At 48.0% G+C, this 14295-nt stretch overlaps 4 protein-coding genes across 4 annotated transcripts; 2 read left to right on the top strand and 2 right to left on the bottom strand. All coding sequences in view use genetic code 12, as the record gives it.

The window, feature by feature from the left end:
• Positions 1-361: 361 nt before the first annotated feature.
• CWC22 (U2-type spliceosomal complex subunit) lies at positions 362-1993 on the bottom strand (the record flags this gene model as incomplete). Its single annotated transcript, XM_025482853.1, has 1 exon — positions 362-1993. The coding sequence occupies one exon, from the start codon at positions 1991-1993 to the stop codon at positions 362-364; it is 1632 nt and encodes a 543-aa protein (XP_025337796.1).
• Positions 1994-2096: 103 nt separating this feature from the next.
• CXQ87_004411 (uncharacterized protein) lies at positions 2097-4827 on the top strand (the record flags this gene model as incomplete). Its single annotated transcript, XM_025482852.1, has 3 exons — positions 2097-3671; positions 3734-4303; positions 4348-4827. The coding sequence occupies 3 exons, from the start codon at positions 2097-2099 to the stop codon at positions 4825-4827; spliced, it is 2625 nt and encodes an 874-aa protein (XP_025337795.1).
• A 332-nt stretch (positions 4828-5159) lies between these two features.
• CXQ87_004410 (putative pantetheine-phosphate adenylyltransferase) lies at positions 5160-6029 on the top strand (the record flags this gene model as incomplete). The annotated part of the gene is made up of 1 exon (XM_025482851.1): positions 5160-6029. One exon carries the CDS (start codon positions 5160-5162, stop codon positions 6027-6029), a length of 870 nt encoding a protein of 289 aa, XP_025337794.1.
• Positions 6030-6077: 48 nt separating this feature from the next.
• On the bottom strand, positions 6078-9932 carry CXQ87_004409 (ubiquitin-specific protease; the record flags this gene model as incomplete). The annotated part of the gene is made up of 1 exon (XM_025482850.1): positions 6078-9932. One exon carries the CDS (start codon positions 9930-9932, stop codon positions 6078-6080), a length of 3855 nt encoding a protein of 1284 aa, XP_025337793.1.
• Positions 9933-14295: the final 4363 nt, after the last annotated feature.

Below are 14295 nucleotides of genomic sequence, written 5' to 3'. Positions count from 1 at the left end.
CCTGCCAATGTTCTTTAACTCACATCACCGATAAGACGGTCTACCTTTCAGTGAAGTCAATTGCTATTAGGTGGCTACTACTATTGAAGTTGTCAAACTCAAAAGAAAAAAATTACGAAGAGCGATCAAGTACTGAAAAACTAGCTTTTGTGACTTTGCCTTCTGCCAACATGTACCTACATCGTACTGTATCAGGGAATGTAGGTACTGGCTGCAAAATCAAGATCAAGCAAGTATAGTAACACTCCTACAGCTGTGACAATAGCGTAAGTCACGATCCCATATCAATTCGATTATGTGACTGTATTTATGCATTCGTAAAGGCTCAACCACCCGTTTCCATCCCTCACGTAACCCCCATCTACTCCTTGCTTTCGACCTCCCTGGACGGCGTTCTGGAGGGGCTTCTCGACCAGCTTCGGGATCTCGATCCACTGCGGCTTCGGGATGGACTCCTGGAGTACGACTCAGACCTGCTGTAGGAAGCCAGATCTGAATACGAACCAGAAGACGAGCTGCGACGACCACGAGGCTCTGGAAGATTCTTGAGCACCTGTCTCATTTCCTCTGTCAAAACACCCAAGCCGATGGCCGTGAAGTAGTTGATGGAAAACATGATATGGGCCTGATCCAGCTCGTCCACCAGAACAACAGGAAACATGCCACGAAGCGTGGGCTTCACTTCGGGATCCTGAATGAGCCGCTTCACCTCATTGACGCCCATCTCCTCCACAAGCTCTTGAAAGAGGAATTTTATGAAGACTCGGCTCGCACTGTTGGTTCCGGTTTCCGTCAACTCTACATGACCTAGGGTCTCCTGGGGCCGTAAATTATCTGATGCAATCAAGTGGCCGAAAAACTTGCCCATGTTTCGGAGCTGTGAGCCTTCGTACTGGTAGCACGTGTCGTACTTTTGCTGGAACTCGTTGGTGAAGGTATTGTTCCACTCCTGGCTCATTCCACTCATTTTCTCTCCAATGACGCCAAAGTACTTGGAGTACGTTTTTTCCTGGGCACAGCACTTCACGATCATGTCGACTAGAACCGCCTGCTCGAGCTTCTGCTTTTGCCTGACTCGGAGAAGCTTGTGTACGGCTTCGTCTGCGGACATTGACGACATCACCGTCAAGTAGATTGTTTTCTGGTGCTGGAGAAGCGTCTTGTCGGTCATATCGGTGGTTTTCTGTGGATGTTCGACCTTTTCACTGGGTCTTTCTTGCCTGACCTCTTCTGCTAGAATCTGTCTCTGCAATTGGCTGTAAGTGGCCTCTGCCACCTCGAATTCCGGATCCTCCTGGAAGTAATTGAGGTCCGTTCCGGGCTCCTGGAGGTCTGTGAGGTCCACATAGTGCGTGGCATTATCGGTACCTTCCACAAGATCGAGTTCAGGGTCTATAAGGTATTTGGGGCGATTGCGGCGGTGTTCGAGGAGATACTGGATATCGTTGCGACGTTTTTCCAGAAGACCTCCTTCCTGGAGCATGTTTCTTAGCTGGTCGTAGATCAGGTTAGCTGAAGTTTTGGCATTCTTGTCTAGATACGCCAGGATGTTCTCCAAAGCAAACGACGCCAAGTGCACAGAATCGTCAGTCACAGACTCCTCCACCAAAAGCTGCAAGATCTGCAACAACACCACGTCCTCCACGACCTTCTGCTTTATCAATTCGCAGAGGAAAAGCAACACCCTGAAGATCCTCGTACAGTCGTTTTTCATGTACAAGTACTTCCAGAGCGCCACCGTCCTGGCAGCAACAAGCTCGCCAATCTGCGGAACCTTCAGGTTCAAGACCGCCACCAACAGGGCGAAAACAGCGTGTTTGTCAGGCTCAGTAAGCACATTTGCTAGGATTGCTCGAGCCAAGATGCCACGGCCTCGGACGACGTTTGTTTCAAAAAGCTTGATGGAAACGTGCTTGACGTTGCTTTTGTTGGCACGGGCCACGTGTTTTCCAATGGTTCTCCGGAGCTGGAGCCACAGCTTTCTTTGGTCCATAGCAAGGAAAAGTAGTCTAATGGCTGCGAATCGGAGTGTATATGTTGGTGATAATATGGCTGCGAAGAGCATCACATACACCATCAACACTTTTTGGAGGTCCATGATTTCGAGGCGGTTTTTGTCCCGAGCCGCACAGGAGGCGCCGTCCAGGCCTTCTTTTTCGCATATAAAGGCGAAGCTCCAGCGCTTTGTGGAAAACGGCGAGATTCAGCCGCTTCTGCCTGCTCAGGCTGCTGCTCATATTCAACATAAGAACCGCAGGGTGGCGCTCAATGCGGCGAAAAACCTGCTCAGTGCACAGAAAGCGCTTCTTTTGATCAGATCGAAGTTCGACGCGGCGCTTCTCCGACGCGGGCTGCGGTCCCAGCCGGTGGATTTGGAGAAACTCCGTCCGGGTGATCTTGAGGTCAGTCTGGAGAAGCTGCTTGCGGTTTTCGAGAACCTCATGGAGATGAAGCGAATCAGCAAGAAGAAGATCCCGCCAAAACTCATGCTTTTCTTGTGTGGCGTAGGGCCCGAGGCGCTTCTAGATCCGTTTAAAGTCACCGAAGCTGTTCTCAAGCTTCTAGAAGCCGATAGGTCCACCGCCAGGGCTATGGAGCTTTGTCATATGGCACGCGGGAACGCCGTGGTGGCACTGAACGCGTGTATCCAGTGGTGCTTCGAACACGGCAAGGTGCAAATGGGCATGAAAGCGTTGCACGATCGGAAAAAATGGATGATACCTACCAACGAACAAACTTACGTGTTGTACTTTGACGGCTTGGCGCGTCACTTTGGCTGGGGCAGCGTGACCAAGACCATGGCAGACGATTTGTTCAATCAGTTCCAGAGAGTCAAGAGGCCTACGGTGAGTGTATTCAATGCCTGTTTGCTGGTTCTCCTGAAGAGCTTCTCCAACAACCAGCAGCACGCCATGGAGCTTTTTGAGCTTGCCGAGGATGCAAAGTCGTTCAAGCCAGACTGCCAGACGTTTACTATTTTCCTCAACGGACGCAAGCACTACATTCAAGAACAGGTGTCTCAGGTCAAAACAGCTTCTAATATTTCTGCTACAGAGCGTACCAAAAAGCTTTTTGCGTTTCAGGCGGAGCTCGTGGAGACTGCCGAAAACGTGTACAAAAAAGTCATGGAACTGGCGATTCCTCCAGTGCCTCCTACCAAGGCTGAAGCTGAGGCTGATCCTGAGGTGCTCAAAAAGTATAGGGAGGACATCCAGGGCATTCTCATGGACATTGACCCCGTTTTCGCCTCCACCTTCGTGCTGTGCTACGTTAACAACTTTGCAGGCACTTCGGTGACGCCTAATTCGGGATCCCATTATCAGTATATGCTCCAGGGTCTTGAGTATCTCCGCTTGTGGTGCCCAGAAGTGGAACTGATGTTGCATTTTGCAAAGGAGAACGACGAGACCAGAGCTCTTGAGCCTTCAGCTGACGTTAAAAGGCGGACTGACGAGAGAATCGAGGAAGCTTCTGTGGAAAATAAGGATCTTCCAGAAACCCACGTCAAGCCGCTTGTGAAGGAGGAAGTGAACCCTTTGGTGGTTTTCCCTCCTCCTTTGTTTTCCACAAACAAGACCAGGGCCATTTTCTCTGATAAGAAGAAGCGTTTGGTTGACTTTTCTCGTCCCCGGTTTGCTGATGTGAAGAGACTCGCTCAACACCAAACGTACGTTTCTTCTCAGGGCAAATTTGGTAAGAAACTCCCCTGCTGGTTCACATTTCGTTGGAAAAGGGTTTGGGTATCAACAACTTCTTGTTGGGACATGCCACCGACTCTCTTTTGAAGATTGGCGCTGTGAAGGAATTCTACTTGGCTATGTGGTACGCCTTGACGAAATGGGGCGGTATCTACGTCAGCCGTACTGACTTGAGAAAGGCGGTCTCTGAAGGTTTGAGCTGTGGAGCATTGCCTAGATCGCAGTATCCCGACTTGACAAGAGTGAAGAACGAAAAAGGCAAGTTTGACATAAAGGAGTGTCTTGTGGGAGATGAGGCACCTGCCAAAGACGAAGGCGAATTTACAAAGCTTTCGAAGAGCGAGAAGCAGGACTTGACGGCGCCTCATGAACCTACAGTCATTGACCCCATGCTCGTGGAGAACTTCATCTACAAAATCGAAGAGAACTTTCCTAAACGGTATGTCCCCATCAAGTTCATCACAGAGCTCCTCGCTGCCATTGTATCTCCAGCATCCAATATTGGCAAAACCCTCAAGCCTAGAGACAAGACATTCGACGTTGTCTTTTCTATCCTCAAACGGGACATCTACCACTACAACGAGAAGAATCTTCACAAAGGCCTTGTGGCCAACCGCAAAAAGAAGCTTGCTAATAACACCCCAAAAAGAGTCTCACAATGGAGCAGCTCAACGATTTGCTTGATCCTTTGGCAGTTCTCATGAAGTGTGTCATGGTGGCCGAATCGAGAACCTACGGTTTGGGCAAAAACAGACAGGCGCTTATGCTGAACAGTTTTGTGGATTCTTACAACTCGCTAGTCCAGCATATCACCAGCACCACCTGGACAGATGCACCTGAAAACCACGACAACGCTTTGGAGGTGCACAAGAAGATTCTTGGATCGGGCATCTTGTTTTACACACCAAGGGAGATCTTCGATCCTCGGAGAAACATTGCCAATGCCACGGTGGTGGGCAACTCCGTGCGTTTTGTGTACGGAAAGTTGAAGGACAGGGAGGATCTTGACGAAAAGCTGAAGCGGTTGATGTTGGCGCTCAAGTCGTTCGTTCAGTTGGAGTCGAAGCTGGTCGATGTGGAGCATAAACTCAAGGCTCTCCAGTGGAGGGTCTACAATGCCTGTAAATAGGCGTGGACCGAAGTTCACGGTCGGCATTACTTGTAAATAGCAAAAGAAAAGGTTGGATGGGCAAAAGACATTTGGTGAGTTTAGAGTAACAATACCAGGTTATTCTGTATAATTGCGTATACTCGGTCCACTGATAGTGCAACAGCATAAGCATGGTCCTCCATTGATAGCTATACCGCTACCACCAGTATTCCAGAATTAGCAAAATCCTGCTTCCAACAGATAACCTCTTTAAAAAAAAAAAAAAGTTTTATAAAACTTCCTCCAATTCAGGAAACTTTCATCAAACCCCACCCTCAACTTCCCCAGATTGTGCGAAAATCTCAACTATCATGGGTTTCTCTACTGTATTGGTGGTGAAAACACCGGTTTCAAAGGACTACGGGCGCTTTTTCGAGGCCGTTTTCGCTCAATTGCCTTCGTCTCACCCAGGCGTTGATATTCTTGTGGCACAGCCGCCAAAACAAACAAAAGAGCTCAACTTCGTGCTTGCCCAGTTATACAACCAGGTGAGAGGTCATGCCAACAAAGGCAATTTCTCCTTCAAATTCGGCATCAACGTGATTTTCCAAACAGAGGGATCCGACTGGGAGCTAGCTTTTGTGCCTAAGGGCGAGTCGGCTGAATTTGGCTTATCAGATCGGGTTCTCACTGTGGATGCAGATATCAACACATTGGAGACACCAGATTTTGCGTCTTTTGCTTACCAGCAATTTGCCGTTAGTGCAGTGGGTGGAACTTTTGACCACCTTCACGATGGTCACAAGATCTTGTTGCAGATGGCGGCTTTTTTGACGAAAAAGCACCTTATCGTTGGTGTGACGGGTCCTCAGATGCTTTTGAAGAAGAAATACGCCGATGCTATGGAAACGATTGAACAGAGAATAAAAGCGGTGACGAGGTTTTTGCAGGAGATTTTGCCTGCCTCGGTCAGTTTTGCTATTTACCAGATTGACGATGTTTGTGGTCCTACTGGGTTCATCAAGGACATTGATGCCTTGGTGATAAGTGAGGAAACGAGAAAAGGCGCCGATTTCGTGAATGACTACAGAGAAAAGCAAGGATTTCCCGAGTTGGAAGTGGTCTCTGTCGATGTCCTCGGTGCAACAGGCAAGGAGGATGAGAATTGGCAGGGCAAAATCAGCTCTACCGACTTGCGTGAAGAGGAACTCAAGAGAGTCAAGAAACAGCGCCTTCACTAGGCGAAAGACAACCGTGTATTGTTACAAAGATCAACTTTGCGGCAAACATCATCTGATCGAGATACCCTTCTCGAACGGATTCTGGCGGCGAGGATTCCTGTCGGGATGATCAAGCGCAAGGAAAGTGTCGGCATCGAACTTCTTGAGCTCCTCGAAAAGCTCAAGGTTGGGGTTGTCGCTATCAAGGTACCGGCCCTTGTCATTGGCATCCGTGAGCGCAATGCGGACCTTCTCGAAAGCCAGTCCACCGAGGCCGAGTTTCTTACGCAACCGCATCTTTGTCTCTTCGAACGGCTCCCCTGGGAAAACGACAAAAATGAATGGCTTGCTGTGGCTGTACGAAGGATTCTTGTGGAAGTGGAAAACTGGGATAAGGTTCAGCCTCTGTGATAACTTCTGTGCCTGCTCGAACTCAACCCGGAGAAGCTCGTCTTCAATGTCATCCTTCGAAACATGCTTCTCATCAAAACGCTTGAACAAGTCATTGCTGACAAGAATCTCCACCTCTGCAGGGAAGTAACCGCAGTAGATTTCTGAAGCGTTGGGAAGATCGCTGATTTGACGGTCGAACTTCACAAGGTCACTGTACTTGCTGTCCTGGCCGGCCCATACGAGCAAGTTACTCCAAAGCTTTGGCGAAATATCAAGCTTGTGGATCAACTTCTTCACCAAATCGGCAACCGTACTAGTCTTAGGAACCAACAAGTCAAATAAATGGAACTGCTGAATTGTATTCATCCAGTAGATCTTGATCGACCTGAGATTCTCGTACTCCTTCAACGTTATATTGAGAATTTCATACTCGAAATTCGTGATGGAGGATACGGACACCTGTCTCGTGAAGACCTGCGAGAGAGATTGTGTCGACAGCAATGGGAATCTTGTTCCATGATTGTTCACCACAAATAAACGTAACTTTGCAGGATCAACAGTCTCACCAAGCTTCTTTGCAACGGCATCGGCAAGCTGAGTGTAAGAGAATTGGGTCAGAATCCACATGTCAGTAGACTTGCTCATCTCCTTCGCAAGCTCAATGTCAGCCGTTTCCGCTTGTGACGCCTTCTCGCCATTCTTCTCATCACCATTCTTGTCGTCATCAGCGACAAAGTCACTGTCTTCTTCCTCCTCATTTGCCTTGAATGGTTTCACGTGAATATGAAGCCTTGTGAGCAAGAACTCATAGTATTCCTTTGCATTCACGAAAAGTCTGTCAAATGTAGCGCTCTCTATGTCAGCGAGCTGCACTGTCAAGATATCTCCTGTGCCCAACTCATTCTTTTCAAATGTTGTCGTATCATCGATGGGCTCCACACTTGTGTGAGTGACTTCCTCAAAGTACGTCAAAGGTGTGTTTGGGTCGAATTGAAGCACATTATTGATCACTGGAGTCAACAGCGCAACCTGCGAATCTAATGGAACTGTCACATAAGTAAGTCCACGAACTTCATCACTAACAGGGTCAAAGTACTTGATGAATATTCTGATGGAGTTTGAGGACTCGGCTGGTAAGGAGTGAGTTGTTGTGTTGGAGAGGATTCTCTGTGTGGCTGCCTCAAAATCGAACTTCTCGGGGCTGATCAATTGAGTTGACTTCTCTATGCTCTGGAGTTGCTTTGATGGTTCATCCACGAAAAATACCATCTCTTCATAACGGCGCTTAAAGCATTGAGTGTAAACTTGGCTCACTGTAGCACTGAGGAGCAGCTCCGGGATTGGAGCATCCGGTCTGTTTGTCCGGTTGTTGCGGTGACTAACGCAAAGAAGTTTGAATGGCCAGCTTGAGGAAAGTTCACTGTCGACAGAAATGGCGCTTTCAGTGGTGTTTCCAGTCTCCGAAGGTACAGAATAACCCAAGTGCTCGGCAACCTGCTCATAGAGATTGGAAAGAGGAGCGTCCTTCTTCACTTTGATGGTGACAGGGTAGGCGTCCTTGTTGAAAATCTTTTCGTCATAAAGGCGAGGCTCAGTTGGATCGGGGTAGGTGTCGAAGCCATTGTAGTGTGCAAAGTTCTTGACAGTGATGACCTTCACATACATGTAAAAGAGGGCCTCTTTCCTGGCAGTTTCAGCTCTTGCAAACTCCTCTTGCTCTCTCTCTATCTGCTCGGCAACATGCTTTGGTGTAGGTGCCAACGACTGTTGTGGAAGCAAGACGTTATCCAATTCAGACTCACGCAAGTACACCAACATATAAGCAGATGTGGCTCTCCGAATCAAGTATTCATTCTGCTCATTGCGTGTAAGGAGTCTGAGTTGCTGAGTAGAGATCTCGGAGGCACCATAGTTCTCATAGAACACCTGGTTTGGCGTGGCCTTCCACACCTTGTCGTCATCAAAGCGCAACCACTTGTCATCATGTGCTTCAGGCTTGATTAAACCGTAATAATGACCATTCGAGATGCTACCCTGATGTACAAGAACACCATGGAGCTTATAGTTCCAATTCTCGTTCTTCACTTCTTCAGGTACGTCATCGTCAAGGAAAGGTCTTAGGTCAACTTTGTCGGGGAATTCGTAATAGTCATCAATCTTCACAAGGTCATCAACCATAAAATCGTACTCGAACCGCTTCAATTGGAGATGAAGAATAGGGGGGAAAGAGCGGAACACAACACCCTTTTTGGCGTCCTGGTAGCCGTGTTCATCGCCAGCCTGATATTTGTTTTCGCCGTCAAGCATCTCGATCTCGATGTAGTTCTTGAACGATTCTGTGAGGTTTTTGAAACCACGCACGTTAAGCTGGATGTCCCAGAAGTCCTCCTCTCTGGAAGACTCGTAAGGCACGTCCACACACTTGATGTAGGATTTCATCTTACCAACGAAAAGATCGTTGAGCTTATTCTCGATTTTTGTTCCCTTCATTGCCATTTCAAGCTTATCCATCAAAACACGGTTGAGCTCTTGGATGTCGTGTTGGGTGAATGCATCAGAGGAGTCCCAGCCAAAGGATTTGGTAAGCTCCATAGTGCCTACTGGCTCATTTGACAGCTGCAACAGATAGAAAATACGCTGCAATGCCAATGGCACAGCTTTGCTCTTTGTCTCGCTCTGTGGGTCTGTAGGAATCTGGTTGACCAAATCTCTAAATATTCTTGTAGTGTAGTAGGATTGGAGGAGGGAGTTAAGGTAACAGGTGGCACCTTGGTTATTCAAGCCGACGTAGCCTGTCTGTGCTTTGGAGTCGTAATCGAGCCAATTGTGCCACAAGACACCCGTGGAGGAGTCATCAATCACACGCACATAACCTGTGATGTTGAACTGGTTCTTCTCCATCAAAGGATGGCCATATCTGGCTGTGTTGGACAAATCACGAGCGGAAATGAACGTCAGGAACCCCCAGTCGGTCTCGCCTTTGTTGAAACGGTGGCTCAGCACGTTGGCAAGGTGCACCTCTGGATGCAGCGGATTCCACAAGTCAAATGCAAACTGAGCACACACGTACCAATTGGGGTCCACGTTGCCATCGGCATCCTTGGGTGGATGGGGCTCCATATACAAGGAAATCAGGTCATTGTTGGCCTTGGACGGGAACATAAGCACGGTCCAGTTGTAGCCGCCACACTCCACAACCGGACTTCTCGCCTTCTCCTCTCTCTTCAAAGAGCTCCAGTCCTTGATCTCCCAGACCACGTAGGCCTCGTCTTTCACAGGGTAATCGGGCACGGGCTTCATTAGCGTTTTCGATAACGTGTCAAAATCCGACGCCAAAGGGCGGGTTTTAGTATCAGCAGGTGGCCTTTCTGGGGAAGTCACGTCTTCCAGAACCTCAGACATGTTTTCAGCATCCAGGCCGTCGATCGGCAAGCCCGACTTGTCCAACATCTCGTAGTCACTGGAATCAAGCTCCACCACATCACGAGGCGCATCTGCTCCGTTGTTTCCACTTCCCTGTTTGCTAATCATGGCAGTTTGGGTAGCTTCAGGCAGAACCGAATCGGTGCCGATGATGTGCTTTTTCGCTTTGGTAGTTTTCTTGTAAAGCCTCAGTTTGGAAAGGAGGAAAATGGGGCCAATTCAGGCAGAAGGTGTCAATTGGGTCGAGGTGGTTGTGGTGTAGTTTGGAGCAATGGATAGGGAGGGAGTGATCTGGTCACGTGACCAAAACGGTGCCTCCGAGGATTGTTTCCCAGGGGCAGCCGTTACTGGATGGATTTGCGTTGCTTTGGATTGATATTCTTTTATTTTTTAATAATTTATCAATTTGTGTTTTTGGCCATGGCGTGGCTTTGTACTTGAAGGTGCGAAAGCAACCGGCGGGTTTAGTAGACCGATGCGGTGGTGGAGGTACGGTTGGGTGTGGATTCGGGCAATTGGCGAAAAAGTGGGGGATATCGTGATTTGTGGGGGCAATGTGGGGGACTGACGTGGGGGAAATTGTTTAAAATCGTGAATTCACGCTAGAAGCTGGGATGGGGTGGTTTACTGGTATGGGTGCAAATGCGACTGCCTGATCTAGCCAGAGGTGATCCAGCGAAGGTGACTGGCGCAGGCAATGTGGTTTTTGCAGTTAGTCAGAAAACTAATTGTATTGTTTGTTGATTGAGTTGGGCAGAACTGAAATGGCCGACTGATTTTTTTAAATGTGGTTCCTGGATTCGGTGGAGATCCTCGGAGTTTGATCAGGCAGGAATGGCTGCGAAATGCTGTGGTGAGAGATGATGATCTAAGTGGTGGTAAGTTCAGATAATCGAAATCAGAGATTTGGAGAAGACGGTGACAGAGAGATTGCAAAAGCTTTTTGACGAAAATGGCTAGAATAGCTGGACTAGGCGGAGGCTATGTAGAAGCTGTACATGCAACGAACTGCCATTAGGCCAAACTAAACTAATACAATATCTATAGAGATTGAATTATAAGGTTCTGAGCTTTCAAAGAGTTCATCTATAGTGCTCAGTCGATCAGGATTCGGCTCTCAAATTTCTCGTTTAGCTCTCCTAATACCATGAGATGGCCTCACTGTGTGGAGATATCAGGAAATACCCACTCGGCGTGGCGTCGAAATAACGAGGAAGAAACTGGACAGTAACTTTCTGGCGCTTAGAAATTCCGTTTTTGGAAGCTCTTTTTGCTTTCTATCGAGATTTCGATTTTTGGGGTGTTGTGGAACATTTCGCAAAAGTGTGGTGCTCCAGTAAGAAAGTGCTAAACCATGAACCGATGTGACAACTGTGAAAATACATCGAACATAATTTCTATTTTTTGAAAAGGTAAGATAACGCAGGAGCCCTTCAAAGAAAGGTTACCGAGCCGTAGTATAATAGGTGAATTCATCATGGATTTGTCGAAACTGCTATCACGAAAGCCTCACAGTCAGCTACTAAACCATAGCGATTTTCATACTCTTCGCTGCCGCCTACCCCTATAAATCTCCGTGGTCGGCGTCGATTCAATTTTTAAAGTTCTGATATAGCCGCCCGGGAGGTGCCAAGGCGGATATACCGATTTGGCTAATTACACACATCCGGCCTGAATATTTCAAGCCCGAGATGTCATTGCCTGGTCCTCCCAAAGTCTGGATGTTAAAGATTCTGAACGAATGTTAAAGATTCTGAAAGAAGTTTAGAAATATCCGCCCTCAAACCAAATACACTACCTTCTTTGAGCGATTTCTTCCTATAATGACTAGCTATCATCTTTAAACCTTCCCACCCCGGGTATACCGGTCCGAACAGAACCTGGATCACAGTACAGAAGTCCCACATTCGGACCAACCCTCGAAACTGAACCGACCCGACCGGAAGGAAAACTCAGGCTGATTGGGAGCCCGAACGATGCTCACTTCATTTAGGCCACTCTGCTTGACGCATTATCTGCGTCTAGACTGTGTTTATACACTAGAGGCGATGGGCTCGGGCGGTTTTGTGATCCAATAATGTCCAAAGAAGGCCTGCCCGTCGTGAGGCTCTGACTCCGTACGATCAGCGATACCATCTATGGAGTGGTGGGTGGGCAAGGGGTTTAACGAATGCTTTGGCAAGAAAACGATAAATAGAGATTTTTTTATTTGTTGTCTTGTATTGAAATTAAATACTTTTGATCAATTGTAGAAGATGGCCGGGAACCTTGATCTGGATATGATCCATTGTTCAATAACGAGTTCATAACCGGCACGATAGAGTTGCTAGGAAGCTCAGGGGCAGCAAAGAGGGAAGAGGGTCTATTTTACAATGAAGTACAGTGCCACACCGAAGCCTGTGGATTCAACAATCTCCTTAAAACTTCAGTGAAAAGCTTCATTCGATTGCACGATATTGCACCAATTGCACCGATATTGCACCGATATTGCACCGATCTGTAATTTTTCAGACTCCCCAGCAAGATCCAATCTAACCGGTAGAATGCCATTGTGGTGGGTGCAAAATCAGAGGAAACCGCTGCACAAAGACAGCCATTATGCCACACAATGGGGCACCTCGGATTGAAGTCTAGAGCTAAAACCCACGGCCGAAACTCAAACCGGTCAATGGCAATTTCCTGATTCACAATTGTGAAGTCCCAAACCGGCCATGATCCAATATTCAATTTGTGCTAGGGAGCAACCAAAACGGCGCAGACGGTGCTAACTGATTTGGGACATCCGGCTACAAAAGAGGAAACAGAAAACGACAGCACAGCGAATGGCAATAAACAGCCCAAGGCATGTGCTGATATTTCGAGGCCGCAGGGGCAATTTCACCTTCTTCAAAAAATCATCTTCAAAAATACCATCTTCAAAAATACCATCTTCAGAAAATCATCTTCAAAAAATCATCTTCAAAAAATACCTTCAAAAAATGAGTATTGGCGGAAGCCAAGCTCTGGCGTGAAAAAAGTCGACCACCGAGTGCGTAAAATAATTCGCATGTTTAATGGCACTAGAGCGAATTAGAGCGAATTAGAGCGAGTGAGGCACTAATTTCTGCCATTATGCCAGATGGCAGGGCGAAAGTGGCCTGGTCTGGCCCGGTGCGAAGAAAAAAAGTACGCTGAAAAATCGACGCCGGGGGTTCAACGAATTACAATAAAAATTCCACAAAGGGTTCGGGAAAGTAGGCTGTTCTGGACTCGGCCTCTTCAGATATACAAGACAAAGGCAAACGGTGAGAAATTTACAGGACGGCGTTTCAGGAGCCGTATGCTAGATGTGTAGCGTCTGAAGCTCATTGGTCCGGCAGGTTTTTCAGACAGGTCGCAAACTGGTTTTTGTAGTGCCTGGTGGTAATTGTGGGTTGGAAAAAACGGCATTCTCAGTAGAATTGTATAACCATGGCGCCCGAAAGAAATCACAACAATGCAATCCCGTTTTCTGCTCATTCCCGTTGGTTCTAGACCTGTATTGGCAAGGCGAAACAAGAAGAGGACGAATTGCACAGAGCCGCTGATGCAAGTCATAAACCGGAATTGGCAGCGCCGCACGACCGGGGGTCCCAACCGGCCACCTGCTTTTTGCAAACCGACCCGGGGCCACCCATGTCGTCCTCGGCCGGAACATTGCTCGAGGAATTTATGATCGAATTGGCTACTTCTACATTGCGGTTTGTCCCGCTGGCTCGTTTTGTGGTGGGTTGCGGTTCTGCGGCGCTCGAAATCAAAACAGACGAAAGCGGCTCGTTTGACGATCAACGCACGTGACCCGCGTCACGTGACATACAGTCAAGAAAAACTCTTGTTGCCGGATTGTGTGTGACTTCCGAGGGTGCCTGTGGGCTGCCAGATCCGGCCGAAGATACGGCCAGTCGATCTAGCAGAATGTCTCCCTGGGTCAGAATCACCCAGGTGGGTAGGGTTCCAGTGTAGTTGGGTGGTGCTCAGCCCAGGTGGGCTTAAAACGTCGATAGACGTTTCGCGGTTTAAGCCTGGGAGGACAGGCGAAACCACAGATACGGTCCGGTGGGGGAGCTAAAGGAGGGACTAAGTTGAAGAAGTAGGCTGTAGTGGTGCAGTGGAGGAGGCATTGGAGGTGGGGGCCAGAGAAGGTGAATTTTTCAGATGTGCTTCAGGCGAGTCTGATGGGGTGTGGATGGAGATATGGTCTGTGAACTTGCTGTACGATTCGAAATTGCTGTACGATTCGAAATTGCTGTACGATTCGATTTAGGTTTTCAGAAATAATTTTCTTTTTATTCTTCCCATCAAATCACTAGAGCCTTCTCGTCAAACGCTGGGGCCTCCCTGGGCATTGCACGGTGAAACTATGCTCCTGGCGCCGAGGCACAGATCGTGAAAATCTCAGCAACGGCGGAAGGTGGCCACAGCGAAAAAGGCAAAAATCGCCAGATCGCTGACG

The sequence above is a fragment of the Candidozyma duobushaemuli genome, assembly GCF_002926085.2.
Source record: "Candidozyma duobushaemuli strain B09383 chromosome Unknown E_B09383, whole genome shotgun sequence".
Taxonomy (NCBI): domain Eukaryota; kingdom Fungi; phylum Ascomycota; class Pichiomycetes; order Serinales; family Metschnikowiaceae; genus Candidozyma; species Candidozyma duobushaemuli.
Note: the sequence above shows the minus strand (reverse complement) of the source record. Positions and strands in the feature narration are given on the sequence as shown.